The sequence below is a fragment of the Halictus rubicundus genome, chromosome 2 (genome assembly GCF_050948215.1).
Source record: "Halictus rubicundus isolate RS-2024b chromosome 2, iyHalRubi1_principal, whole genome shotgun sequence".
Classification (NCBI taxonomy): Eukaryota; Metazoa; Arthropoda; class Insecta; order Hymenoptera; family Halictidae; genus Halictus; species Halictus rubicundus.
Window position 1 is genome coordinate 6,306,340 of NC_135150.1, and position 27,826 is coordinate 6,334,165.

At 35.4% G+C, this 27,826-nt stretch overlaps 1 protein-coding gene across 2 annotated transcripts in view; it reads right to left on the reverse strand.

The window, feature by feature from the left end:
- Positions 1–27,826, reverse strand: part of Dgo (ankyrin repeat domain containing protein 6 diego) — a 344,229-nt gene that overhangs the window by 99,239 nt on the left and 217,164 nt on the right. For both annotated transcript variants that reach the window (XM_076804452.1, XM_076804448.1), the window contains exon 4: positions 25,769–25,870. In XM_076804452.1, the coding sequence (XP_076660567.1) occupies positions 25,769–25,870 (102 nt within the window). The remainder of the gene's footprint in view (positions 1–25,768; positions 25,871–27,826) is intronic.

Here is a 27,826-nt window from a genome sequence, read left to right on the forward strand (position 1 = left end):
ATGGCACGAAACCGTCTTTCGTCGTATTTCGGATGAAGAAGAAGTAGAAGGGGGGATAGCGATTTTCATGTTTCGAAATGAAAAGCGTCGTTTTATATCGGAATAAAATTTTACGTATTGACGTATAACGTACGGAGGGTTAAAGTTAACTTTGGAATTCAACATTTGGAGAACAATTCCAATTGCGCAATTCTAAAACGTTCGGAGTAGAATTCATAGTTTGATCAAACAAAATACTTCATATCAAGCTGGCATGTAACATATTTCATGTTTTCAATATTGATACTTGCCACACAATATTTGTACTACTTCAAATTGTTGAATTTTGCGAAGATAATAAGCGTATTACAGTTTAAACTAATCGTAAGTCTTTCAGGCAAATATACCAATAGCAATACCAATACCAGAAATACCCTAAGGTCCACCATCACGGGGATGATGACGAAAATGGACAAGGAGGAGGATGCAGCGCACCTGCAGCGGTTTCAGGCAGTGTCGTCAGACAGGGGAAATTGAGGGGAATACAGTTACCCCCTCCCTCTACCATTGCCAGGTATGGCATGCAAGGCAATTCATGACGCAGACGCTGATGCAACGCGAATTGGATGCGTGCATCCCGCAACGTGACGGAAGCGTGGGGATGCTTGCCGCCGGGAATGGGGAAATGGCGTCGTGGAAGGGGTAAGGTATAGTGGGAGACATAATCTGTCATAATCTGGCGGGGGTTTCTCGTTTGGCACATTTGACTCCACCATCGATGCTTCCGTAGTCCCAGCGGGCTTCGAAGGCCCACGCAACGTAGTATAACCGCTTAGCCAATATTTCGCTCGAGTCGTAAATACGTAACTTGGGGTGTCTGATCCCGCATTCCTCCCAAGGGACCTCTTTTCAGCTCCCAATAATACAAGCTCAAAGAGGTCGTGGCAGTTTGTAGAGGCTGCATCGAGTGATTCCATTCTTTACACTATTCGCTACTTTTGTACAAACTGGCGAAAAAAAAAATATATTAACATATCTCTGGTCTTTTTCTGACTTTATTCAATAACTTTTCTAGATTTATATCCACAACCGTGTGTACTGGCGATCCATTGGTACGCTCAATACGCATGAAGATACGTTTCAATGCATGGTTTCCGTGCGACCGGCAGTACTGTTTCGTACAAGACGAATCGAATCGAATCTTTCGGTAGAAAGCGGGCTCGGATGCACTTGCACGCCGCATTCCCATATATCCATTTCCTTACACGTGAATCGGGTTGCGACTACCGATTAAGGGAACGAAACGTTACACCGAACATCGTTGCCACGGACTTGCACTTTCGCTACGTGAACGATTAAGTGCACGCTAGATACAACAATTTCTCTGAACCCTATTTACAGAAGCAATTTATGGGGGTAGCGGCGGAGCGGCCGACGATCAATAAAGAATTCACGATCCGAACGTTCGCGTGTTCCTGCACGGCTATCCGATTTATAAGGTATCGAGCCCGTTTCGATACGCATTAGTTAACGATTACACATCGTTTAGATCGTGTTTCTTATCGCTCCGTGAACCCCGTTCTTTCGCTGATCCGTTGACCGTTGCGCTAACCGGCGAACGATGCTCTATTTATTTCGCCTATTTCCAACCAATTCCTTGCCCCCTACATGTTCTTAAATCATACCGTCGTTAATTGATTCTTGTTTAATCGGCTTTAAACGGCATGGTTCGCAAGTTCCTGATATAATCTTTACTCCATTGTAATAAAATTTCAATGATTGAACTTCCTTCACTTTGGCGCATAGTTAACTGATTTGTTGAAATGAGAATTTAACACATTGGGTCGCGTGACACCATTTACGACTTTTCTATACAGGGTGTTCCACATATGACTTTAACCTGAAGGGTGTACTCTGCATATGGAAAAATAATACTTGATTGAGAAATAATATGCAGAGGACCCCATTTATCCAAACCGTTCAGGGGATAAGACGATTTGGATAACTGGATAGTTTAAATAACAGGATAAAGATGTTACATTTTATATTAATCACTATGGTATGACTTAAAAAATAACTATCATCAAAGTATGAATAGGTAAAAATAATGTAATGTATATGGGAATAAGAACGGCGATACAATGTAGGGACCGATGAGCGCAGCGCAGAGCGAGCGTACCTGTGTGCGTGTGTGCGTATGTGTGTATGCGTGCGTGCGTGTGCACGATGGAAAAACTGACAATCGCCGAAGGTTCGAAACAGAAAGACACGCGACTGAGCGGGCAGTATTCATTGAGAAGTCGAGTGGATCAGTACACAACCTTATACATATTGTTATATTCCTGTATCTCGTTAAATATACTTAATTTGTTTGATTAAATACGTCGCGTCTATCTGTTCGGTTTGATTCTGATAACCCATCCTACATGTATAATAATAATAATAATAATAATAATAATAATAATAATAATAATAATAATAATAATAATAATAATAATAATAATAATAATAATATTGTATAGCAAAGAGCTCAGTCTGTGTCAGTACAATTGCAAGTCTAATATTTTTACGATTGTTCGAAACATAAAAGTAAGAAGTTAGTAACACTTTGTTTCGTAACTTCGAGAATTTTCAGTTAAATAAAGTGAAGTAAATATTTTTAAAATGTAAATACACATTCCTGGAGTGAAAATTCACCTATTTTCCATGTAGATATTGAAAAATTAGTTAATTCTTTACGACTGTGTTGTAATATACTTGTTTAACATATGAAGTTGTAAGAAAAAATTTTATTTCATACTTTTTACTTATTTTTTTTTAACGTAGCATCATCCCCTTTCCGGTTGAACCGCCAGTTATTGACCGCTCTTTATATTATGCGTGCAAGCTATCAGTCAATATACGATACTACTCTTGATATAAAAATTACTAGATATTACCCACAAAATTTGTCATATAGAAAAAATAAAAATTCGAAATTTTTAGTAACAACTGACAGCAATACTCATCCGCGCCAACATTGTTAGCATATCCAATTTACAGAATTCGTTTCAGAGTTTCTATTATACTAACTGTATACCGCTTATTCGAACGCATAACATATGCCAGAACAATAGCAATGAGTCTTTTGTTAATGCTAGAGAAATCTCATTATTATGTACGAGTAAGCATAAATCCAGTTATTCGAACATCAGTTGCTATTATACGAACGAAGAAGCGGCAGTTGATGGGTCAGTTAGTGGACTATAATTATCCGAACGATTCAGTTATTTCAATCGTCTTATCCTCTGAACGGTTTGGATAAATAAAGACCTACTGTATATTATTTTTCAATGAAGTGTTATTTTTTCATACACAGAATTCATAAATTAAACACATATACAGGGTGTCCCAAAATGTTATATTTCCTTGAAAAGGGTGATTCCTAAGGTTATTTGAAATAACATTATCCTTTACAGAAATGTTCTTCACGGCTTCGTTAAGGAGTTATTAACCAAAAACACGGACCAATCGGGGCGGGGCTACAGCAGACGGATTCCGGCTCGGCGACAGGTCCCGCTAAGCGTGGCGTTAGCATTGGCCGAGCTGGAATCGGTCTGCTGCAGCTGCGCTGCGATTTTTCCGTTTGAAGAAGCCGCGGAGAACATTTTCGTAAAGGAAAAGGTTATTTCAAATGACCCTGTGTGCAGTACCCTGTAAAGAAAAGTCGTAAATGATGTCACAAGGCTCAACCTGTTGAACGTCCGTTTCACCAACTCCTTCAAAAAAATCTAGTTACATAAGTCTATCTGAGTGCAGCAACATTAAGTTCCGACTGCCGATTCCGAGTACCACGGCCGTATACAGTCACTCGCAATAATATTCACATTTAAACAGACGATAACTGTTTCAATGCTAGACCGTACGACTTGGATCTCTTTGAGAAGTTAGATCAATTGAGGCTATATTGAAATTTTAAAAAATAAATTTTGTGGATCTGTGTCAACTGTACACATTCCCAAAAATTTCATCAAAATCGGTCAAGGTTGCAATGAGCTACAGACGTTTAACACTAAACCTGCCGAGCCTTAAAAGTAATTGGTATATGTTATAAAAATGTCGAGATTGAATTTATTCGAACTTTGAGCAGTACGTATTACAACATGTAGTCTACTAAATATATTTATTTAATCATTTCCCACAAAAAGGTTCTTCACAATTTTAATGTAAGTAGCGTTAAAAACGGTGAAAATTGTAATTTTCCACGACTTTCTGCGTCTAACTAACAAATCTAGGAATTCTTAGATATTTTGATGCCTGTCGTTTTTCCCGCATCAACCGATTTCGATGAAACTTTCACAGTGTACATGTAATCCCACGTCAAAAAGTTGTAAAAAAGAACTTTTAATATTCTCTCTGCAATTCCGAGGAATTGTAATTTTTCTAAAATTTCTTTCTCACGTCATGTGCTAAATTACTTGGTCTAACTTCTCAAGAAGATCCAAGCCGTATGGTTCGATATTTAAAAAGTTATTGTTCTTTTAAAAGTGTAGGAATATTATTGTGAGTGACTGTATTCCTTCTGATTGTAGCCTAGAAGGATGTTCTGTCCTTTGCGCAGGTACGCTCGCGCAAAGCCTGATGGTTTTCGTTCACGAGAGACGCGTGTTCCTCGGATCGAGCGCTCAATGATCTTGCGCCGTTACGGCTAGCCACGTAAGTGAATTTAGAGCACTTATTGCCTCTGTCCGGCCGGGTACCGAGTAACTTTTACGATCTAGTAATTTCAGGCTTTGCAGCGGATCGCCGGTTTCCCAGTTAACCGCTTGCTTCGGTGTCGTGACGGACGATCGCGTGTCTGCGAGAGCACGGTTTACTTTACATGCGTGTAACCTCACGTGTCGCCTTCCGACACGGAATCTCGGCGGCCGCGGCCGGTGTGCGTTCGCGTAGTTATGCTCACGATTCGATTGAAGTACGCTCGCTGGAAACGCGCCGAGGAAGACATTAAGACGATTTCGAACGCGGTAGACAGTTTTCTAAACGTGCCCCCGGGCGAAACACACCTCGATGATTTGCGAGCAGCCGTCGGACTGGCCAGTATTCAAACATTAGGTGTGCGAATTAATTCGGTGCCTACAGAGTCGCACGTTCCTCATAACTGTTTAAAATTCAGATACTTTATCAACTCACGTCTGTCTGAAAGATCTGCCGTTTCCGTCTAGATAATGTCACACGACTTTGCTGAATGATAAACGAAATGATACGATGCCGCTTAGACACCATTTTGCTAGCTCTTGGGTTTCAGAAAATATATGTTGCGATGCTTCTGAACGTGACAGGGTTTCTTAATAATCTGGAGTGACTCATAAATAAAATTTAAATTTCAACAAGGCGACGAATTTATCCTTCAGATTGCAATGTTGGATACATTTTTTGTGATTTATTTGACTTCTTGTTCTCCGAATAAGCAGTTTTTTTGCTAAAGTTGCTCATTCATTTTTACATATTTCGATTTCGTTTAACTTCGTCTTCATAATCTTTTGAATTATTTTTAGTATACTTCATATTTTTTACATCAATTTCTACTGTCATCTGTCATGTTGTCGGTACAGGATTTAGCGCGTTCATTACTCTTGCCTAGACCTACGTCGGGTCATTTCTGACCCACACCGATATTTCACTAATACATATCAACACGATCGCTCGAGCTTATCCTCACCGCTACCCAGCGTGTAGTCGCCAGATGAGGGGAGGGAGCATAAATGGAGGGGAAAAAGTTACCCTTTCTCTGCCAGTATCGGGTTAGTCACGTGACATTGTGACACAGACACGACAGACACGGAATGCGTCGCGTGACCAAGTCGTGTGGGGGAATAGCGTGGTAGAAGGGGAAATTAGAGTGGGGGAACAAGTCTTGATCTGGCGGCTTGATCTTTCCTCAATTTCCCCACTTCTCATACTTCTCATAAGACATCGTAGGTTGTCTTATAATTTTGTCGTGGAAAATAGGAAGTGTTATCAGTTATTCTTATCTAGCATCCTAATTCTTAAAAATATTAATTACAATATCGCGTTGAAGAAAGCCTTCTCAAGTAAAACTATAGCACATAGTACACAAGGAAAAGAAATATCGTTTTGTAACATAGATTTGTATAGTTTTATATACAGTAGAAGTTAATTTATATGAACCTGTCGGATTGGGTCACATAATCGGGTGGTTCATATAATAAGAGTCCATCTCCTACTACTGATTTTCATTTGATAAGAGTCCACCTTCAGTATCGTATAGTAGCGGTGTGTACAACTTCGAACAACAAAGATAATAAGACCGAGACCGATCATAGAAATGGAAATTGAACAGACGAGTAATCTAGTCAGCGAAGTGTCAATCTCGTCCGTCAATCCAGTACACTTTCGCGATTCTTTTCCGGGTGTGGGAGAGGGGGAGGAGGAGGAGGGTAGCTAAGAAAAAGGTTGACACAGGCGATCCTTTTAATTAGACATCGCCGCACTTGAATCCTGTGAACTGGCGTCGTTATAAGTGGTATCAGGAGAATGCTCCTGGTTCAAGTGCACTAACAAAAAGTAAAGTGGATCACGCGCGGTAGCCTATAAAGAAAATCGCCTATCGCGAACATGGAAACCGGACAGTCGATCGATAGAACGAACCGATCGACTTTCGCGGTCACCCGAGCCGGCCATAACGTGTTGTAAATGTGACAAATAAGCGCAGGAGAAGCGATCAAGGTGACTCCACCTGGTTCTACGTAGAAAATCGTAGACATTGACGAAAACGGACTAAACCGATAACGGGTGGTTTCTTCGTTGGGTAATTACGTTGCTCATCAATTTAGTGATCGTGGCTTGGTTTTCGAAAAAAGAGATTCGAGGATGGCGACAAACGATTGTCCGTCGGTCCCACTCCTGTTGTTCACATACAATGGCGGACATGTACTTAAGTACGTTTAACAACATGAAACATTATTTCAACTGCACTTGAACATTGTACATTTATATAAAAATGAATTACATTATTTATAAGTGTAAAGTATATGTAACTAAAACACAAAATACTATTGGCTAATGTCATATAAATAAAGAGTTCGGATTTCTTTGTTCGGAGGTTTGGTTATCCACGGTCACATACTTACGTACATAGTAAAGTATTTGTATTTTTACAGCTTTTTGATACTTACTGTTGTGCAATTTTAATATTTAGTACATAAGCCTTTATTTCTAAGAACTGCCGTACACCTACGTGGCATCGATTCAATAAGTCAGATACATCGACTAACAGGTATTGATTTCCATGTTTCTTTTATTATGGTGTACAATTCTTCAATATTTATCGGATTTTTGTTTCTTACATGTTTGTCTACGTCAATCCATAACATTTATATACAATTTAAGTCCGGTGATTGGCCGGTCATTTCATTACATCAATATTCTTAAAAACGTTTTAACGACCCGCGCAGTGTGTTTCGGATCATTATCCGCTTGAATTTTCTGGCATAATAAATCTGTCCATGATACCTGTTATTCGATGAATCGGACCCGTACCGTTTATAGTCATGGAACCCCAAACCAGTACGAATTCTCCACCGTCTTTCACCGTCGCACAATGTGACGAATGGCATTTTTAGCTGCACAAAATTCTAAATCGCCTATTTTTCTATATTTATCGATTAATATGTTTACAGTTGTATAAAATATGAATAATTATTAATTTTTTACAACATTTAGTTGGTTTTTGTTAATTAAACAATATATTTTAAGTGATTTATAATTAAATATAAAATACAACAAAGTTAGTAATGGACCTATGTAACACAGAATGATTTAACAAGTACTAGATATTATCAAAGAAGACGTCATTTTTAATTATGGACAAAAAGAATGTAATTTTGGAAAAATTATAGTAAATGTTACTTCTTGGAGATTCAGACATATTCTAACGGGAAAGATTTATTCTTTGGTTTAGTATAAGCTTATGTTGTATATACCAATTTGTTTAGATTAATCTAAAAATTTATATTTCCTATTTAAACTTTTCATAATTTTTATAAGGGATGAAATGTTTTGATTTAACGTACCTGATTATATCTAAGGAAGATTTTGTTATAACGTTTTCACGTATAAAGTAATACCGTAACAAATAAAACACTAACAATAATCACAGTAATTGTAACAATAACAATAAAACAACAACAACAACAAAAATAACGAAACTGAAAGATATAAGAAAAACGCAAGGGAGATGTACACTGCACGCTGATCGCTCTGAGACTGAAAAAACGAATTTTCGTACGAAGAAAGTTCAGAGGAAAACTCGGGGATCTTATGATTGTTTACTGCTTCAATATACAATGAATGAGACCAATCCATAGGTTTCAACGAGTATACTAAACAAACCGCTAAGTGGCGACGGCAATCGGCATCCGCTGCGTTCGAAACGACCGGCCCGGGCTATGATTGTCACGAGCGTGTACGTAAAACGACGTGACTTCATTGTAAAAATTAGTATAGTTCTGCAACGTTCTGCAAGCCAATTTTGGTATTAAAATAAAGTAGAGAATCTCTACTTTATTATATGTAAAAATCATCGCGTGGGGCGACGTGGGGCATTTACTAATTCATTAACGAAGAGTAGTAACATGGGCGTTTCTGTGGAAAAATAAGTACCATCTTTGACACTTAATTTACAAAAATAGAGGAATGTTAACGGATATCTTAAGTTAATCTTCGGATATGACATTTCTTTCTTGCGAAAATGCTGCACTAATTGCCGTGGTTCTGGTGTGATATTCTTTCCCTTGGTCATTACTGTAATATTGTACGATGTCTAACCACGCACAGAGTTTACGAGATACTGAAAGATATTGTTTACATTGCAAGCATTTCGCGTATGTTGCATATAATTACAGTGTACGTAAGTAAATGTCCGACAAAAAACCATAGGTTGAAACAAAATACTTATAAACAGCAGCATTTCTTGGAATAAATAAAAACCCTAATCCTGGTATATACAGCGGGGCACCTATTTCTTAGAAATAACATATACACATGTCATTACAGGTGTTTCAAAAAATACACGAAGCATTAAAATTCAAATGGTAAGTGTACATAAGTATTGGCCGCCACTGTATTAAGAAAGCATTTATATTGTATTATTAACCCCTTGCTCTATAATATCGAGTCCGACTCGTGACGAAGATTCTGAACAGAGTCTAGTAAATATGTATGTTATTAATTTTCTTTAACCTTCCGACTCCTGAAGCGCGGAGTCCTATGCCGAAGTTACTCTGACTCACACCGATATTTCACTCATACGGACGCGTTTGCAGTTCCTCGAAGTTCGGCCAGGTATATATACGTGTTGAAAAAAAAACCATTCAATATTTATATGGTATATAGGATACATTGTACTGGGTAAAAAAGCTTTAGTAAACATAGGTCGAAAAGTCAACCGTTTCTGAGATATAAACATTTTTACTCGCTAACTTCATGATTCATTTACTACTGGCCTTTTGCTATTTACACAAGATTTTACACGTGTCTTCCTTCGTTCGATAAATAACTGACTGATTCCGGATGAAATCTACTGTCGGCACTTGAATAAGAACATTCAGAACGCGGTTTGTAAACATTAAAGTAAACATCACATGCGATGGAAGCAAATAAGTCAATCATGATACTAGCAAACAAAAATGTTTATATCTCAGAAACGGTTGACCTTTCGACCTATGTGTACTAAAGCTTTTTTACTCAGTACGATGTATCCTATATACCATATAAATATTGAATGGTTTTTTTTAACACCCTGTATATAGGGTATTTCGTTTATTTAAAAACGGAAATATCTCGTGACGCACTGAAGTTACGAAAAAAATTTGTTTACAAAAATTGTTCGGTATGAAGGGAACAATCTTATGGTGTAATTTTTTCAGGACTCGAATGGTGGTGCGGGTAATTTCCATGTCAAATTAATGTTTTCAAATGGAACCATATATTCTTTTTTGTCATAACACGATAGCAATTTCCGAGATGAATTCAACGACATATCACATTAGGTTATTTACTGTTACAAGACATTAGAAATTATGTTATAAATTTGTAACTTCTTAACCCCTTAACTAGTATGCTCGAGTTAATTCGAGCGCGATAAACAGGCCAAACTGTGCACACTCGAGATAATTCGAGCGGCGTTGTATTTTATGCTGCTATAATTTTTCACACTCGAATATAATCGAGAATTGAAAATAACAATGTGGAAGCAAAGAAAAAAAATCGTTTTATTGATATTTATCATTTTCATGGGATTGTAAGCTATAACACTTATTTATTCAAGAATAAAATATAGCCTTTTCCATGGAACAAAAGCGCAGTATATCAAAAATTGATTTTTTTGGCCGGTTTAAAAAAAAAACTGTGCGTTAAGGGGTTAAGTAGGCAATGGTAGTGCATAGCTAGTTGCCGGCTATTAGCTGCACTGTAAACAAAGATCGACCTTCTTGTCATTTGTTTTGAAGAGTTGCCTTATTTGTCTCGAGTCTCATTTATTTCATTTGAGAAAGTGCAATACTAGAGACTGTAATAATTTCGTTGAGTTCTGTTTGGTGCATTCGATGTTATTTAATTCCAGAACATGCCCTTCAGGAAAAAGTTGAATTAGTTTGTCTGAAGTTGTTTTGGTATTTCATAGACGGCATCCTTCTCAATGAAAGCCAACATTTAAATTAAACATTGATAAGCGCAAAAAATAATAAAATTATTTAATTAACTAATAAACAGAACAATTTTATTTACGTATACTGAATAAAATTGCTAAGGATATGAACTATAAATTTTGTTTATTTATTTCGGTAACTTAAGAAACTGAAGGAGACATATGAGGGTCGATCTTTGTTTATAGTGTGCAGCTAATAGCCGACAATCAGATATGTATATAGTATGTACTATCATTGCCTACTTAAGAAGTTACAAATTTATAATATCTATAATTTCTAATGTTCTGTGACAGTAAATAACATAATGTGGTTCCATATAAAAATATATGGTTCCATTTAAAAAAATTAATTTGACATTGAAATTTCCCCCACCACCATGCGAGTCCTGAAAAAATTACACCCTTCATTGGATTATTGCCTTCATACCGAACAAGTTTCGTAAACAAATTTTTTTCGTAACTTCAGTGCGTCACGAGATATTTCCGTTTTCAGATAAACGAAACACCGTGTGTATAAAAAAAAAGCTGCTTTGAGGTAACAGGTATAGGAACGTACGTAAGTGTCTCCAGCGCAAAAGCGGTGAAAGTGGTGGTGGGGAGCCTATGTCACTGTGTGCGTGGCCTGAAGCCAGAGGGCCAAAAACGACTCCGGAACAGCACTCAGAGGGTTAAACCGAGATAAAATTGTATTTTACTTCCTTAAATGGGGTTATTCCCGAGTTCATTTGAAGTAACTTTTCCCTTTGCAAAAATGTTGTCCGCGGCTTTGTTACAGCGGACGAATTCCGGCTCGATGAAAGGTTATACTGAGCGGGGCGTTGACATTGGCCGAGGCGGGATCTGTCCACTGTAGCCGCGCTGTGATTGGTCCGTGGTTTTCCTTACTAATTCCTCAACAATGCCGCGGAGAACATTTTCGCAAAGTAAGAACTTCTTACTTTAAACGATCTCAGGAATCACTCCCCTTTCAAGGAAATACAATATTTTTGCGACACTTTGTATAGCCTTTGGAGAAAATATAGGCATACAATAAATATAAACATTCTTTTTTTCTATGAAATGCTGAACGATGAGGAATCTCTAATCACCATAACCAAGAAATAAATAGTAGAACAAGGGGTTAAAATATAACAACATGTTTCATTTAGTCTTTCTATAAAAAATCTTCTAATCAGTGAAAGACATTTTGCTCTCAAGTCTGAGAAAATAAATTATTAAAATGAAAAATTGCATAAAGATCCACAGTCTAGTTATGAATAAATTGCCGATTTTAGGAATCTGTGACCAAAATGAACGATATACAGTATAAGAATCTGTAAGAATGTTTTCAGTTTATTAGAAAAAGGAATTTCTTTTCGGCTCTCGTGGTTTGTAATTTATACATCACATTATTAGTTTCAATAAAGGTCCAAAATCTATTTGCAAGTTTATTTTATGATCATCGGTGCACCTGTGTCTGTAGAAAAACAGATCATAGTGACAATACACATGGCGATAGTAATAAATGTGTAACTGGGTAATTCAAATAAATTACCTCTGGCTCTACAACTACACTTGTTCATCCCGCTTATTGCTAGGATTGCACGTTTGGTCGATCTTTTAGCGAAAGCAAGTCGCCAACTCATGAGGGAAAGGCAGAAGAATTTATCTGTAACTACATTCCGTATATGCCGAATTGATTGAATGTATGAAATTATTACTGTACTTGAAATACACTACTGACCAAAAGTATAAGTTGATTTTACCTTTTGTACTGATACTTTGTAAACCATTCATTTACCCTTTTGGTATATTCTTTGCTTATAAAAATACACTGTAAAACGAATCGTTTTGAAATTAGGTATAAATATAAAAAAAATATCTTGACCACCCAATCATTTCAGCATTCCAGCTGTAATAATTACTTAAAAATAGCTTTGATGTAGCTTTCAACTAAAATAGTTGACCTTTAAAAAATATTATCTTTATTATTTACTCAGCGTGTCTTAATTTTCTAACAATCACATATTGCTTTACAATGGGTATAAAAAATGCCAGCTAATGTTTTGAATTATTCTATTGGTAAACGAACAAAAAAATATTTTCATTATTCTCTATAAATTGAATGTCAGATTATAGCAATTCAGAATAACAAAAATACAATTCTGAAAAGACAGAAGAATTTTAGGATATTTTTGGTTACTTCGTTTACGAGTTATAAACGATTAAAAGCGCGATTTTAAGTCGAAAATCGTGAACAATGGCAATTTTCTCACTTTTAATCGTTTATAACTCGTAAACGAAGTAACCAATATTGGTGAAATTTTCAGCATGGATATAATTTATTCGAGCGAATCAAACACATTCTTTAAATTTTCAATACAGGCTCAGATAAAAAGACTGAAAAAACCAACTTTTATTATTTCTTTCACGATTCCGAACAATTCAAATTTTTGTCAAAAATTTTTACATCTCGTCTAATAAACTAATCCTTCTAACTTCTCAAAAACACTAAAGTTATTTGGACTAATTTGAAAAAAGTTATGCTGTTTCAAATAGTGTGTACTCAGTTTTGCTCCTTACTGTATATATTCGTATCGATTCTCTAGTAGATTACACGCTAAAAATTACAACCTAGGGCATAGTAAATAAAGAAATAAACGTAGACCGTGAGCACTTTAGTCAGTCCTCAGGCTCAAGCTGGCGCTTCTTGAACTCGGTTTCTCTCTTCGAGGACGTGGAGAGCACTCGAGAGACTTCGGTCCGCGGTTCTGTAAGAATTTCCGATGCACTTTTATGTCTGTTTGCTGAAGGTGTTTGCGCAGACACGAGCACGTCCTTTTGAATCATGGAATCGTGCGAATGGACACTCGATATGAGGGAAAAAATGGTTAAAAATAAGATTTTGTTGATTTTGTAAGGTATACTATTTCGTACACAGAAAAATAGAATTTAAACGAACCTTAGATGGAAAATTTAGAATGGATGAATACAATAAACAAATATCTAGATAAAATATCTAAATATCCTCTATCATTGATGATTGGAAAAAATGTTTTTGCTCTACTAAAATTTTACTTTGAATAGCAAAAGCAAATATATTTTCCTCCATGACGAGTATATTCGTCATTAACTTAGAAAGTGACATATTTTCTTGATCAGTATATTCGACATGAAACATAATATTCTAAAATTAATTTTTGTGCTAAATTTTTTTAAATTTTTTGCTAAGTAAAATGTTTATTATTGAAAAGATGTACATCTAAATAAAACGTTTTAAAATAATTCCAACATTGATATTCGAACTGAACGTTCAACTTCTTGGAAGTGAAAATTGTTTTATTAAGGGACAATGTACATTAAAACAATACATATTAAAATAATTCTTAAAATAATTTTTTGTACCAAATTTTCTAGGTTTCACACAAATATTAGAAAATATCTTTCACATATACGATACGGTGCGTTATAGATATAATTGGTAACGTCACAGAGATATTTTATTATTGTCCTGAATCAATTATTCCATTTGGGGAGTATTTCTCGCGCCCTGTAGACTGTAAACGATTAACTGCGTCGAACCTTTTTAAGTCACATTAAAAGGTAATAACAATTACAATTTCAGCCCCTCCATTCTCATAAGTGCCCGGACAGCAATGCAACGCGTGTTTCAAAGTCGAAAGCTCAACATATCGCACAGCGGATTCGATTATATTCAATTACACGGGCGAAGTGATTATCGTCATGGACTGTTTTGAACGGCGGAATGCGGTCTGAAATGCAGTCAATATATTGCCGGTAAGAAAATTTCTTCCTGCGAAAGAAATGGCGACTGCCTCGTGACAAAAGTCCGCTGTCTGGTGATGGTGCGAGCATACCCGTAAATTCTTACCGGCAATAAGAAGAAGTTATCGTTGTTCTGTCTTAATAGCAATGTCCAAGCTTTTTGTCTGACGCGGGGCTGCATTAAATCGAGACTCTAATGAATGAGATATACTGATGAATATTAAGTACTTTCTCTTGTACGCTAGAAAGCGGTTTATCACCCTGGAAAACGGAATAAATTTTCTGTGAACGGACTGGAGTATGATATTGAACCGTTTTAAGAGCATTATGACTCTTATATACGTGTGCGTTGTTTCGCGATTGTACCAAAAGAAAGATGAAATTATGTATCCAATAAACATTTCTTAGGTAGTCACATAAATTAGATAGAAGGTTAAGCGTAATAAAATAATAGTGGAAAGTGAACTTAATTATATAAGAAATAATAATATCGCTTTCATATTCATATAATAATATCGTACATATTATTCTGTTGTGAATAGTGCATCATATTTTTTACAAATGTTCTCCTATCATTTCTTGTACATACGGAACATTTGTAAACATATTTACAGTATTTATTTCTATTTATACATTTATTTCGCAATTCTTTTATAATGAGATTTTATAAACCTAAGTACAGTGGATCCAGAAAGTATTTGAACACTAAATATCCGACTCTCGAAAAATTTCCTACGTTCGAAAAACTGCTCGTACGAGTCCAAGCTTATGGTTGCGCTATTTGTTTTCACGAAGTGATCACAATTTACATACCGACAATTTTTTGAGGATCGGAAATGTAACGTTTAAAAACTTTTTGGATCCACTCTACATTTTCATAACAGAAATGTGATTGAATGTAAAAGTACGCATTAATTGACTCGATTAATTTGTGTGTTCATGAAGTATACAACAAAAACGTTTTTCTTTCTCTACCATGAATAACCTTGAACGACGCAGTTAAAAATACCAAAATAAAGTAATTATCAAGGTACACTAGCGCTCGGAGGTAGATTGTAATCCCTGTTAAAAAGTAACAAAGAAAAAGAAACCGATCGATGCGCGCGTAGCTGAAGAATCACGTAAAACCATCCGGAGGGACTGTAGAACGGTGTCCAGCATTTCAACGGTGCATATCACGCGTTCGAATCTTCGCGAGTCTCCGACTCTCTTTATTTCTTACCAGAACTGAAAAATCGGTTTGCAAGATTTATATTTACAAATTTCATATTTGATCGGTATACTTGTTTCATATTCACAAACATTGCCTATACAATTTTTATTTTTATAAGTTGGTCAATTAAACTGTGAATTCAAATCAATCTCTATCCAAATGTGCAACAGTATTATAATTAATTGCCCCGTCCTCTAACACATTGAAACTAGAATTTTGGATATAAAAAATATTTTATATACAAAAAGATTGTTGCATTTCTCTTGTTTTGCAACTCTTCAAAGATAGGTCAGATAGTTAGATAAAAATTAACTATAATCTAGTTATCCAATCTCTGAAGTGTTGAAAACATGAAAAATGCAACGAACTTTTTGTATAAAAATTAAAGAGGTATGCAATACATACTGCACAAATTATTTTGTAATATTTTTAGGTTCAAAGTCGAGACAAGATCACCTGATTATAGGTTTGCAAACTCCCCTTTTTAAAGACTACAAGATAACACTAGAAAAAATATACCTCGACCTTGAATAAATTTAAGGTGACTTTGTTATGCCGAGCTGGGTATGCAGGCTTATTGTATAACTTTTTTATTACCATCTTATTAGAATCAAATTCATTGACTTTGCTTATTTACATGCGTATATTAAAATAGTGAACGAGTTTTTTACAGGATCAACTAACAACAACCTACACGTGTAATAGGCAAACCAGTTAATTTTCTACAATAAAATTGAAATATTTTATAATTTTCTATTTTGGCCTCGTAGTTTCAATAATTCTTCCTTTTACTTTCTTGCATACTTTTATATTACTGTCTAATATAGTATTTTCAGTATTTTTTTAGTCGGGTCTACATGAGTATCATTGGTGTAAGTTTTTATAAACACCGTAGGAGGGTTGGAACGTTCCTTGATGCAACCATGAGTCATTTTCGATGGTAGTTCTTATTGACTCACTCTGTATAATCACCGGTAGAAACGAAACGTTAAGAAGTCACGAAAACCGCGAGGAGTTATTTCTGATGTGTACAGATAGTTTGAATCCGGTTGCTAGTCGCGGGGGCGTGCATGTTGAGAGAAACGTGTCCCGGTCCTCGGTTTCGGAAAAACAACATAATCGAAATTTCAGGGGGGCTGGGGGACGGGGTCGCGGTCGGAACCACCGCAGCATCGGGACGCCTCCAGCTCGAAGAATGCATATCCTGCATCGACAAGAGGAGATAGCGAGAGAAAAGAAGATGCAGCTTGGACACGGTTCCGAGGTAGCGCATTACCGACGTTTCTTTCTTTCCGTTATCGAGAATCAATTCACGAGCGTCGATAGCCCTCCGCCGACCGTCTCCTGAGACATTTTTCTTTTTTTTTTTTTCGTTGCACCGTCGCGAATCTTTTGACATTTGCATCTTAGCTGCCGCGAATGCGCTGGATGCCTGCGCGATATCGAGCCGTCACTCCTCTGGATAACATCGAGAGAACGTATTGCCAACGACAAACGGGATAAGCTCGAGGAAGAGGGTTGAAGACTCCCCGTTGCGCGAGATTCTACGTTTGAATGTTGTTCAAATCCTCGCAGCGCGCACGGATGAAGAAATTTCTTGTACGATTATTACTTTCGAGTCTCGCATCGAACGATTTGATTTTTTTTACGCTCCGGAGATTTCAACTTCAATCCCACGCCATACAATTTTTTCCCGGTTACAGTAATTAAAATTGTTCTGCCTTTAAGAATTTCCTGAAAGACGAATTAACGAATGTTTAGTCTATATCTACATTTAGTTTAATCCTGAAATGTGGATTATAACAGAATAGAATTTTCTTTCGACTTAAAAGAAACGAATAACATATTTAGTACAGGGCTGACGACACAAGTCCAGAATTGTTTCGACCAGTCGTATAAAAAAAGAAGATAAACAAATATAAACAAAGCAATTGTTGAGGGCAACTGTATAGCCCCCTCAATTCGTTCTTTTTCAATCGCTATCCTTCGATACGTTCGGCACACTGCAAAGAATGTATCACCTCTACTAGAACTGCCGCTTGGCAGATCCGACGATACGGCATTTACGGAGAGACTACAGTATTTTCCTGAAATTTGAACTTTTCCAAATTTTTTTTATCCATTAACTTTTCCAAATTTTTTTTTATCCATTATACCGAAAGGGGGAATCCAGTAATGTGGATATGCTTCGATATCATGCTTTTTTCCTACAAGCAATTGTGCCATTAGATTGCTGCATATGAAACGTCCGATTTTTAACAGTAATGTTCAACAAGCATAACTTCCTTTTAACACTAAACCCACCAAGCATTAACAGTATCTGGTAAACGTTACCTTATAAAAATGGCAACCCTAAATCTATTGAGATTGTCTGTAATTTTCAATATAATAAATGCTTGGACAAGGAAATTTATTCCGCTATTTTCCATAAATGAATTTTTATAGTATCAATAGTTGTAAAATATAAATCCGGTCATTTTGACCGTGGTAAGATTAGTATTAAACAAAGTTTATTGTTCAGAGTAAGCTAAAAATTGAAGTGTTTAGTCTTTCAGACTAGTGCGTTCCTTTACTACCACGTTTGAACCAAGCATCACATAATGCTATCGTCAATATTTTAATTTTTCTGCTAATTTAAAAAGAAAATACGACAATCATATTGATTGACATTGAAATAATCTTTAATCAAAAGTGTAATTTGATGTCTAAATGACATAGCATAATGAACCTATAGATTATTATAATTTATCTTGATAAAAGCACTTCATAACATTCGCATTTTAAAATCAGAAATTTCATATTCCACAACCTAATAGGAGATTGCAGAAGTATATGTTGCATATGAACCCAAAGTCAATGCAGTGCGATTCTGAAGAAAAACTTTTTTGTGGAAAGAACATTTTTGTATCCATGCATAGAAATGGGGGATAAACCTATTCTGTAATAATATTGATTGGGAAATTTTTATAACTAACATATTGAAAATTAATAAACGTTTGAAAAGGTTTGGAATTCTATTATTTTCTTTGTTAGCAGTTAATATTATGTACTATGACAGGCAGTTATATAAAAAAGAAATCGAAAGACATAAATTGTGCGTGGCAAGTCATTTATATCCTGGCTACTATGAATATCCTAGATTCCACAAATTATTGTGCAGACACGTGTAAAAATATGTAATGTATGGAAAATTCCATCTGTTCACTTTTCGAAAACTGCAGATTAAGTATACGTTTTGTTAAATAACTACTGCACATTTATATTCTTTATAAATTAAGATAAAAATATTTCAGTAGAATATTTTAAGAATTTGCGTTCCATAGATACTACAGACAAAACGTATGAAAATATACATAAATTCAAGAACGTATCCTACATTTTTTTCTATAAATATGCATGTTACTAAATCGTTGGTACAAATATCCTAACCGGAAACATCATATGGAACACATGAATAACAAAATTCCTAAAAATAAGTTTCGATAAAAATTTGTTGTATCATTTATAAGTTCATGTTACTTTTATTGGAAGTATTGTTATAAAAGAATCAATAAAAGGATTGTTCAAAACAAGGAAGACGATAAATAATTCAGTAGAATGAAGTAGACTAACCTAAATAATAACTAGGATTTTTTAAACATAGAACTTTTCCAAAATTGAAAAGCAAAATGCCATATAATTGCTTTTCGTTATTACTGCATGATCAAGGCATTTAGGAATTTTTAAAAGTACTGAAAAACAATCAAGTTTGAAATTTCATATCTTGAGTTTGATCGCATGGGAATTTCTACGTTCTATTTCTTTTACGAGCACGTTTACGCAACCTTGCTAAGGAATCCGAAAGCTCGATCGTGCACGCATCTACTACATAAAATAATAAATTCCTCGTTTTCTTGCAGCAAGCGTTTCCTGAAATAACCGATTCATCTTGTGCGTGTTCTCGCGAATTCCGCGAAACTGGAGGTAGGGGAAAGGGGATAAATATTTTCAGCCAGTTAATACCATGCATTACGTTCCGTCATCTTGCCGCTCCTACCAACGTAAATACGTGTCCGATGCTCATTAAACGATTCGCCCGATACGAGGTAACATTACAGGCGTGATAATAATCAATCGAAAATGTTTCGTTCCCTGCGCGACGCCAATTAATCGATTCTAAAACGATTTGCAACCTCTTCCCGTAAAATATTCGATGGCTGGGAATTCACACATTTCTCACATTTCCTTTCTACAACACAATTTTCTATTTATGGTGGTCGGTATGGCGCTCATACTTACTTTGGGATTCAATAGTATTTGAAATGTGTGTATCATTACGGGGATATGACTCTTTGAACTAGAGAATTTTTCAGAATTGAAATAATTGTTTCCTTCGTAGTGGTTGTTTTTATATTTTATTACTAAAATGGCGAATAGTACTTTGAATATTTTCTTCGCATAATTTATTCGATTACATTAGATGTGATAATAAGTAAAAAACTTAATAAGATTAGAATTTTAATCTAAAGAAATGAAGGAGCTATTATGAATACATTATGCTATCATCATAAAAACAGAAGAGCATAATACAGATAACTAGACTGCAGATTTAATGCATTTATGACAGAAATGAATAGAAGGAACAGAAAGCAATAAAACGATTAGCCGAATTTAAAAATATTGTCATATTATTTTCCACCTATTGAAGACCTGCAGTCTACTGATAACTAAATTAATAGAAGGAATCCAAAATATTGCTGTCACACACAAGAACGCTGGATATTAATATTTTTCAAATCTTCTATGACTGAATATCCTGCACACTTTCTTATCACTGCAAAAAGGAATTAACGTTTCGTTACGTTTATGTAACACTTACTACCTGAGCATATAATAAAACAAATTTCAATTCCCCTTATAAGACTTACAGGATCATTTTAACTCCTTCGTGTACCATTTTCTTCATGGTTATAGTAATTACAACTTCTTTGTCATTAATAATTTCACTGATGAGAAAAGAAAATTTGTTTTTATTGATTTATGATTACAAAATAATTGAATTTTATTTCGTCTTCAACGAAAGACATAACATTCATACTTAGCAGATTACATTTCAAGTGTTCGTCACGAGTTTGACTCGTTATTATACAGCAAGGGGTTAAAGAATGAATATATGTAATACACATACATACGGAGCATATGATACATTCATATACTAAATACGTTACTGACGAACGATAATTTAATAGCTTTTTATAAATCAATGATTTCTTGTTAAAATTCCTTCATAAATTTTAAACGTCGATCCCGACCGTAAATAAACTATACATTTTGAGTTAATCATGATTTAACCATTTTCGTCGAGGCTATTAATTAAAGGGAAGTTATTCTGCAACTTATTAAGTTGCAAAATGTTAATAGGTACAACATATTCGCGAAGTTATGCGTATTTTATATTCGATTTCAATTCCAGATAATTTTTTCGTTTTTTTCGTAAATCGTTCCACGCGAAACGGTTACATCAAATTACGTTCTTTTTTTTTCGTTGTCTAAAAACTGATCGTTTCGGGTAACATCTTCTGACGATATTATAAATACCATTTAAGAAAACATCAGACCGTGTTTCGCAGTTGATCGCTGGAATCGCGGCGAGTTTTAAGATCAATCGCCCGGGTATTCATTAAGACGTAAGGCATACACGCCTACCGTGATTTTCGTGTCGTTTATTTCGCGTATGCGGTGTCCCTTCGCGAAATTGCCGCATCAAAATGGAGCGGACAGTGTCCTCGGGGAGACCGAGAGCGATCGTCGAATGTGTTCCTTAACGCGAACCTGAGTAAACGTGATACAATATCGGTAATGGATAGCCATTAAGTATTTTACGATATAATGATAGCGGGAATATCGATCGGTATATATTCTCTGACCTCTGGATCTCGACGGCGTCATCGTCGTCGTCGCCTTGAACAAGATAATTGCCAATGAAAGAGCAACTATGTGTTCCGCGCAGTTCGTGTAACGTTTATTCGAGACGAAACCAACCGATGGTAGACTGTGCATTCCATTTGCATATGATATTAACGAGACGCATAGTCGCCCGCCGATCGAACAAGCGGCTACAATCTGTTCTTTAACAATTATCGTGCTGCATTCGAAACACGAGCGTGATTGCAGTTTATGAGCGAGTGACAATTGCTATGGGAAGTCGATGTGTGATATTAAAAATCATATTTCAACGAATTTAAAAGGTACATTCTAACTATATAAAGTTTTCCGAGATGAATTAAGTTATCTCAATTTCATTTAATTGAATAAGTCTAACTTTATTTGATTAAGTTGTATCAAAAGTTTTCTCTTCGACTATTACCTATAAAGCGAATTCAAACTCCTTTTTTAAACACGTTCGCCACTGTCACCATACATATGCCACCTGCAATTTCCTTAAAGATAGTCAAATTAATTTTATACACTTTCCTATTTAACACTAGAACTGTCAAACAGATCAAAAGCTTGTTTCAATCATATTTTAACACTGTTCGTCTAATAATTATTTCTTTTTAACATCATTCAATACTTTTTCTTACCTCTGAACGTATGAATAATACTGAACATTGTTAATAAAAAATACAATGTAGAGGAATAGGTATCAATCCTTTTAAACCGAACTGCCCTTTCTTTCTGTAAACAACAAATGATATCCAAAAATGGTTCAAATAAAAATTATACCGTTTCTTGAGATCTATAAAGCTGCGTATAAACTTTTTTGAAAAAATCATTCTTCTTGGAATATTAAATTCCCAAATTTAATAATGTGTATGATGAATTAAATAATTTATATTTTAATAATACATGTGCACATTTCGTGGAAAATGTTGTTCAATCGGCCAACGTAGAGGAATATGGATCAGTGCCTCATGTGTAATTAATGGGCACATAGTGAGCGTATATCGTGCCAGAAAGAAGTATATGCGTGCGATTTTTGCATGGAAAAAGAAACAATTTGTTTTACCTATTTCCTCTTGATGTCGAAATGTTACCAAAAACAATGATTTTGTTCGATTTCTGTTAGGGGGGTCGTATTACTCCGATTTTTGTAAGAGGTCCAAAAATGACTTACTTTCTACATATTAAATTCAATAAAATCATTTTTCTTTTACTTTCACCTTTTATCACATGTGATTTTGTTAGTTTAGCTACATGTTAAGTTAAAATCCAATGAATTTAAGTTATTTATCAGATTTTAGGAAGAAATATAAAACTGGGGGGTGGGCACATTACCACCCCTCCCTCTACCAAAAACTGTTCTGATAATGTTCGCCTAAGGTCTTTTCAACGTCATTCGTTATTTACTCTTATCTCTGAACGAAATGGATGACACTAAAAATGGATGCTGATGTTGATAAAAGAATAAAGTGTATGTGTATGTTATCTGTGACACTAATAAGACAATTGAAATTTTCGGGTAAAAGTGCAGGTAAAACCCTTCGATTTCTTAATATATTACGCTACCGTTCGTTTATAACTGCTCTCGTTTCCCGTCTATACTCGCGTGTATCAAGCGAACGGTCCGCAGGTCTCCAATTTATGTCAAGTGTCGTGTTCTTGCTAACAACCACAGAAACGTAGGACACTGCGAAACGCGCGTAAGCGCCACGCTACGCTGCTGCTGCTGCAACGAATAAAATCCCAAGCCCCCAGGGATCAGGCATCGAGAAAGTGATAAAAGACCGGTGCCAATGCGACCGTGCAAAAATTCTCGTAAATTGTTCCTTATAAAAGAACGTGAAATTATTGCCGTCGTCTTCGCTCATTCCTGGTAGCGATTTCTCCTGTTCCCCTTCCCACACACCCTCTTCTCAGTCTCTTGTTTTTTTCTTCTTTTTCTCTTTCCGTGGACCGCGTGCTGCGTGCTGCGGGCTCTTATTACGAAGATACGCGTATCAATGTACATAAGTATATTCCCGCGTAAAGTTGCTTGTGCGGCCGAGAAGAAAAACGAGTTTATGCGTTTCTGACGTGTGAGTTATGTTTTTCTGCCGCCGAACCTTCTGAATCCGACACGCCGCTTCTCTTCGTATCGTATCCCATTTGAGCTCGCTGTAATCGCAGCCAAATTGACGGGTGAGCGCAGTATCGAAATAGTAATAGCTACATAGATGCCACCGGTAATGAGTAGGAGAGACCAGGGGCTGCTTGCTTAATGAGTTTATGTATATTACTATCGTACAGGGTGTTTCAAAACTGTATCTCATGACCACTATAGCGCGATTCTGCACCTCTGGATCGGTGGAGATCTGTTAAAGAAGTGGACCGCAAAATTGACCTTGACCTTGTATCTCAAGGTCAAAATTTGTTATTATTGCTTTTTATAGTACTCATCTCGATGAACAAAAGTCTCAAAGGAATCATGGGTCTTAAGTCAATCGTTCTCTTAGATTTCGACTTTAAAGTTTCGCAAACTATTTTATTCTATATGTCTACAGGTTGTCGCAAGATGGTATAAACGTGGAGGGGATGATTCTACATGAGAAAATATAGATCAATTTTTTTTCATTCGTCTCCTTTCCGAGAAATTTGAGTTTGAAAATGCTGATGCGTCTATTCATGACCTACTAGTTCTACTTCTTATGAACGCTTGGCACGCGAACTTGGCGGATTTTTAAAGTCAATTTTTTCGAAAACGACGACGCGTCAAATGAAAAAAATTTATTGTATATTCTCGACTTATTTTCACATGTAGAATCATCCTCTCCACGTTTATACCATTTTGGGGCACCCTGTAGACATATGGAATCAATTAGTTTACGAAACTTGAAAGTTGTTTCTTAATAGAACGGTTGACTTGAAACCTATAGTTCTTTTGAAACTTTTGTTCTTTTCAATTTTTCAGTCCACTTCTTTAACAGATCTCCACCTACCCAGAGGCACAGAATCACGCTATAGTGGTCGCGACATATAATTTTGAAACACCCTGTACAATACTAAAATGATAGAGTAGGTGATAGTTTTTATTATGACATTGAAACGTATAAATTACTAGTTCGCCGTATGTGTCATATGTAGAAAATCCGAAACTACTGACATTAAGCAAATATTGTTTTGATTATTTATGAATTTCTGTTCTCTAGGTACTGCTTGACATTCTTTTCATGAATATTTTGTGGAAATGTGATACTATGCATTGATTTGTTGGTTTTTTTTTTTGCTTGGTGTGTTGGAATTTTATTCATACAGTTCTAATATATAAAAAATGGCAGACGGGGTTCCTGGATTAAGCAGGTCAAGCTAGGATTCGTTACTTTATTTTAATATGACGAAAACTACAATCTAGACTCAACTAAAACGATTTTTAATGATTCGTTTATAAAAATGAATCCACTAAGTTTCTTCTCCTTATTTAAAAAAATTGTACAATTGTATTACACTATTAATGTATGCTTACATATAATTATACGATAATTATGCATATGTATATAAAGTGTCTAGGAAGCTTTGAAACACTGTGTCGCGCTTTGCTATGCATTGAAATCCCTGCGATACAGTTCACCAAGCATTGAAGTCACAAATATGTGCTTCATCGCACACGTATTGAAGCTTGAAGGAATCCAATCCTTCCTTCATATTATATATAATCTAACAAATTTAATGTCTATATTGATATACTTTCATTGTATTTTGAAATATTCTCATTTACATGCTATTTCCCCTTACGTTTTATTTTTAAGTTTTTGTTCGGTGTTGTATGCACAATAATTTATGTATTGTTAGTTTTAATGAAGTATGTTGATCTACTTAATATTTACACATTTTTAAATTGTTTAATTTTTCAAATTTGCTCAGTTATTTTATGAAAATTTGTGTCAATCGACTGTATGTTCATATTTTTCTTTAGTCTAAGAACGATTGACAAAGTAAGATCCAGTACTATTTTCTTCGTTGTTTCATTAATAAAAGTTCATTAATAAAAGTTTTTAGTGTTTCTAAAGTTTGTTTAACACAAAACGATTGACGAAGTACACTTAAGCAAGTGAATGGTTGATCATACAATTATCGTGTAACGGAAGGTAGTACTAAGTAAGCAGGTAGCAAATTACTCACTTAAATGAAAATTAATATTTACTCACCACTGTGTCTTGGCGTGCGACGTTTGCATTGTACTTCAACAATAATTCAACTACCTCTAAATGACCTTCCGAGGCTGCCTTCTGCAAAGGTGTAACGCCAGTCTGAAATAAACAAATAAAATTTTCTATTTTCGCAGATATTCAAAATGAATCCTTCTATTGTATAACATTAAAGTTATAATTAAATACACGTTAATGTTACAATTGTATGCTTAAGTATAATTAAATAAAGCTATGGTTAAATTAATTTAAAATTTTAAAGTAATTAAGATCACAAAGTAACATAACTTTCACATTGAAATAATTTCTTAATTTTCAAAAGTATTCTTTATATTTCACTGGCTTCTTTTCGTCTTTTATTTTTGCTAATATCGCTAATACTAACGAACCTGTTTCTTAATTTGAAATGTTTTAATACGCATTGAGCGTGTGTTAACCAAGAATGTATCACTATTTACTAAAGAATAATTAATTATGCTTTCTCTTTAACATTGGTTGATAAAAATTTTATTATGGGTCATACAATGTTATACTTACTTAACCTATGAACTGAGAGATTTTTCAATCAAGAACATTTGGAGAGACGTAGAACAAATAACATTGATATAAGACAAACGTTGTCATACTCAACGCAAATTCACTTTTGTTTATACTAACAATTGTAGTACAATATAGTGAAAGAATTATTTGTTGAATTAAGAAGAAAGTGAACAATTTTTAACAAGTGATAGCGAATACGGTTAAAAAGTTAAACTACAATATGTAATGTACAGAAATGTTGCATGCATTATCTTCGATTTTTAAATTGCACATTGTTAAAATAAATGAAGACCATTCAGTGAATAATATACGGTTGTCTTTAAAATTCGAATTTGTCTACATTCTGATTAATTTCAAACAAAGTCTTATTTTCTCACAAGAAGAAGCTGTAAAAAGAAACAACGAAATAAAGTGGTCAACCTAGGCGGTTCAATCCCATTAAAAGATAAAATAGTCGTAAACTCTAAAATTACTTCCACTTTTCCTACGGTCACAAATTAAGCAGTTCCATGGCGAGAAACCTATGTTACCTGTGTTGTTGCTCGAAGGGATTAAGACGACCGTACTTTGGAAGAAAGATTCACTAAAGATATAGAAACTTTTATATAGCCCACGGGCAACCAGTCTAGACTCCAGACTAGAGGAAGCGACCACGCATAAATCAGTAAAGCTGTCTGGCATGTTCCGTGTTCTTTATAGAACTCTATAGCCTCCGAATGTATATAAAAATGTACTGTTATGCGTAAGAAAACTTTTATAAGCCACCTTCCCAGATAAACAATAGCACTCGATTAAGCAAAAACAGTATTTAATTTCCACCAAATAATTGTTGATTTTTAACCCTCGAACGACGGAGCATTCTTACAATTGCATAAATGATGTTCAGAACTATTGCTTTATTTATTAATTTTATAAAACATATTTTCTGTTTAGTAGAAAGAGTTAGATGAATGTTATCCAGATTTGGAAAACCATTTTGCGCTAAAGTTATTAACAACCATCTGCAGAGATTCTAATTTTAAATATTCTTTTGTCAGCCTGTGTGCGGGTTAATGGGTTAAAGCCGCCACGTATCAAGGATGTTTCATTTACAAGCGTTTGATGGTCTCGAGAGCCAATAAAAATGTTGCGAAGCGCGCGTGAAAATGAACACGGTTCGTGCATCAGTGTAGCAACCAGATCACAAACGGACAAATGACCGGGGAGACTGTTTGACGTGGCGAGATACTACCGTCTTACAATCAGGACGACAACCACGACGAAGACGTATCAGGGCCTGACCAATAATTCCGACGCGGTAGGTACTCTGACGCATCTTCCATAAATCATGAAGGCATCTCTTCGAGCGAAACTTCGCTCCCCTTTACCGCGTGGCTACAGGTTTACAACGAGCAGCTGAGAACCATTGACAAGCCCTACATGAAAATCGCAGGTCTATCGCTGTAAATGGAAAACCAATTTTTTGCGAATCTGTGACGTGTGCACTCATGAATCATTCAAATTGCCCATGACTCTCTC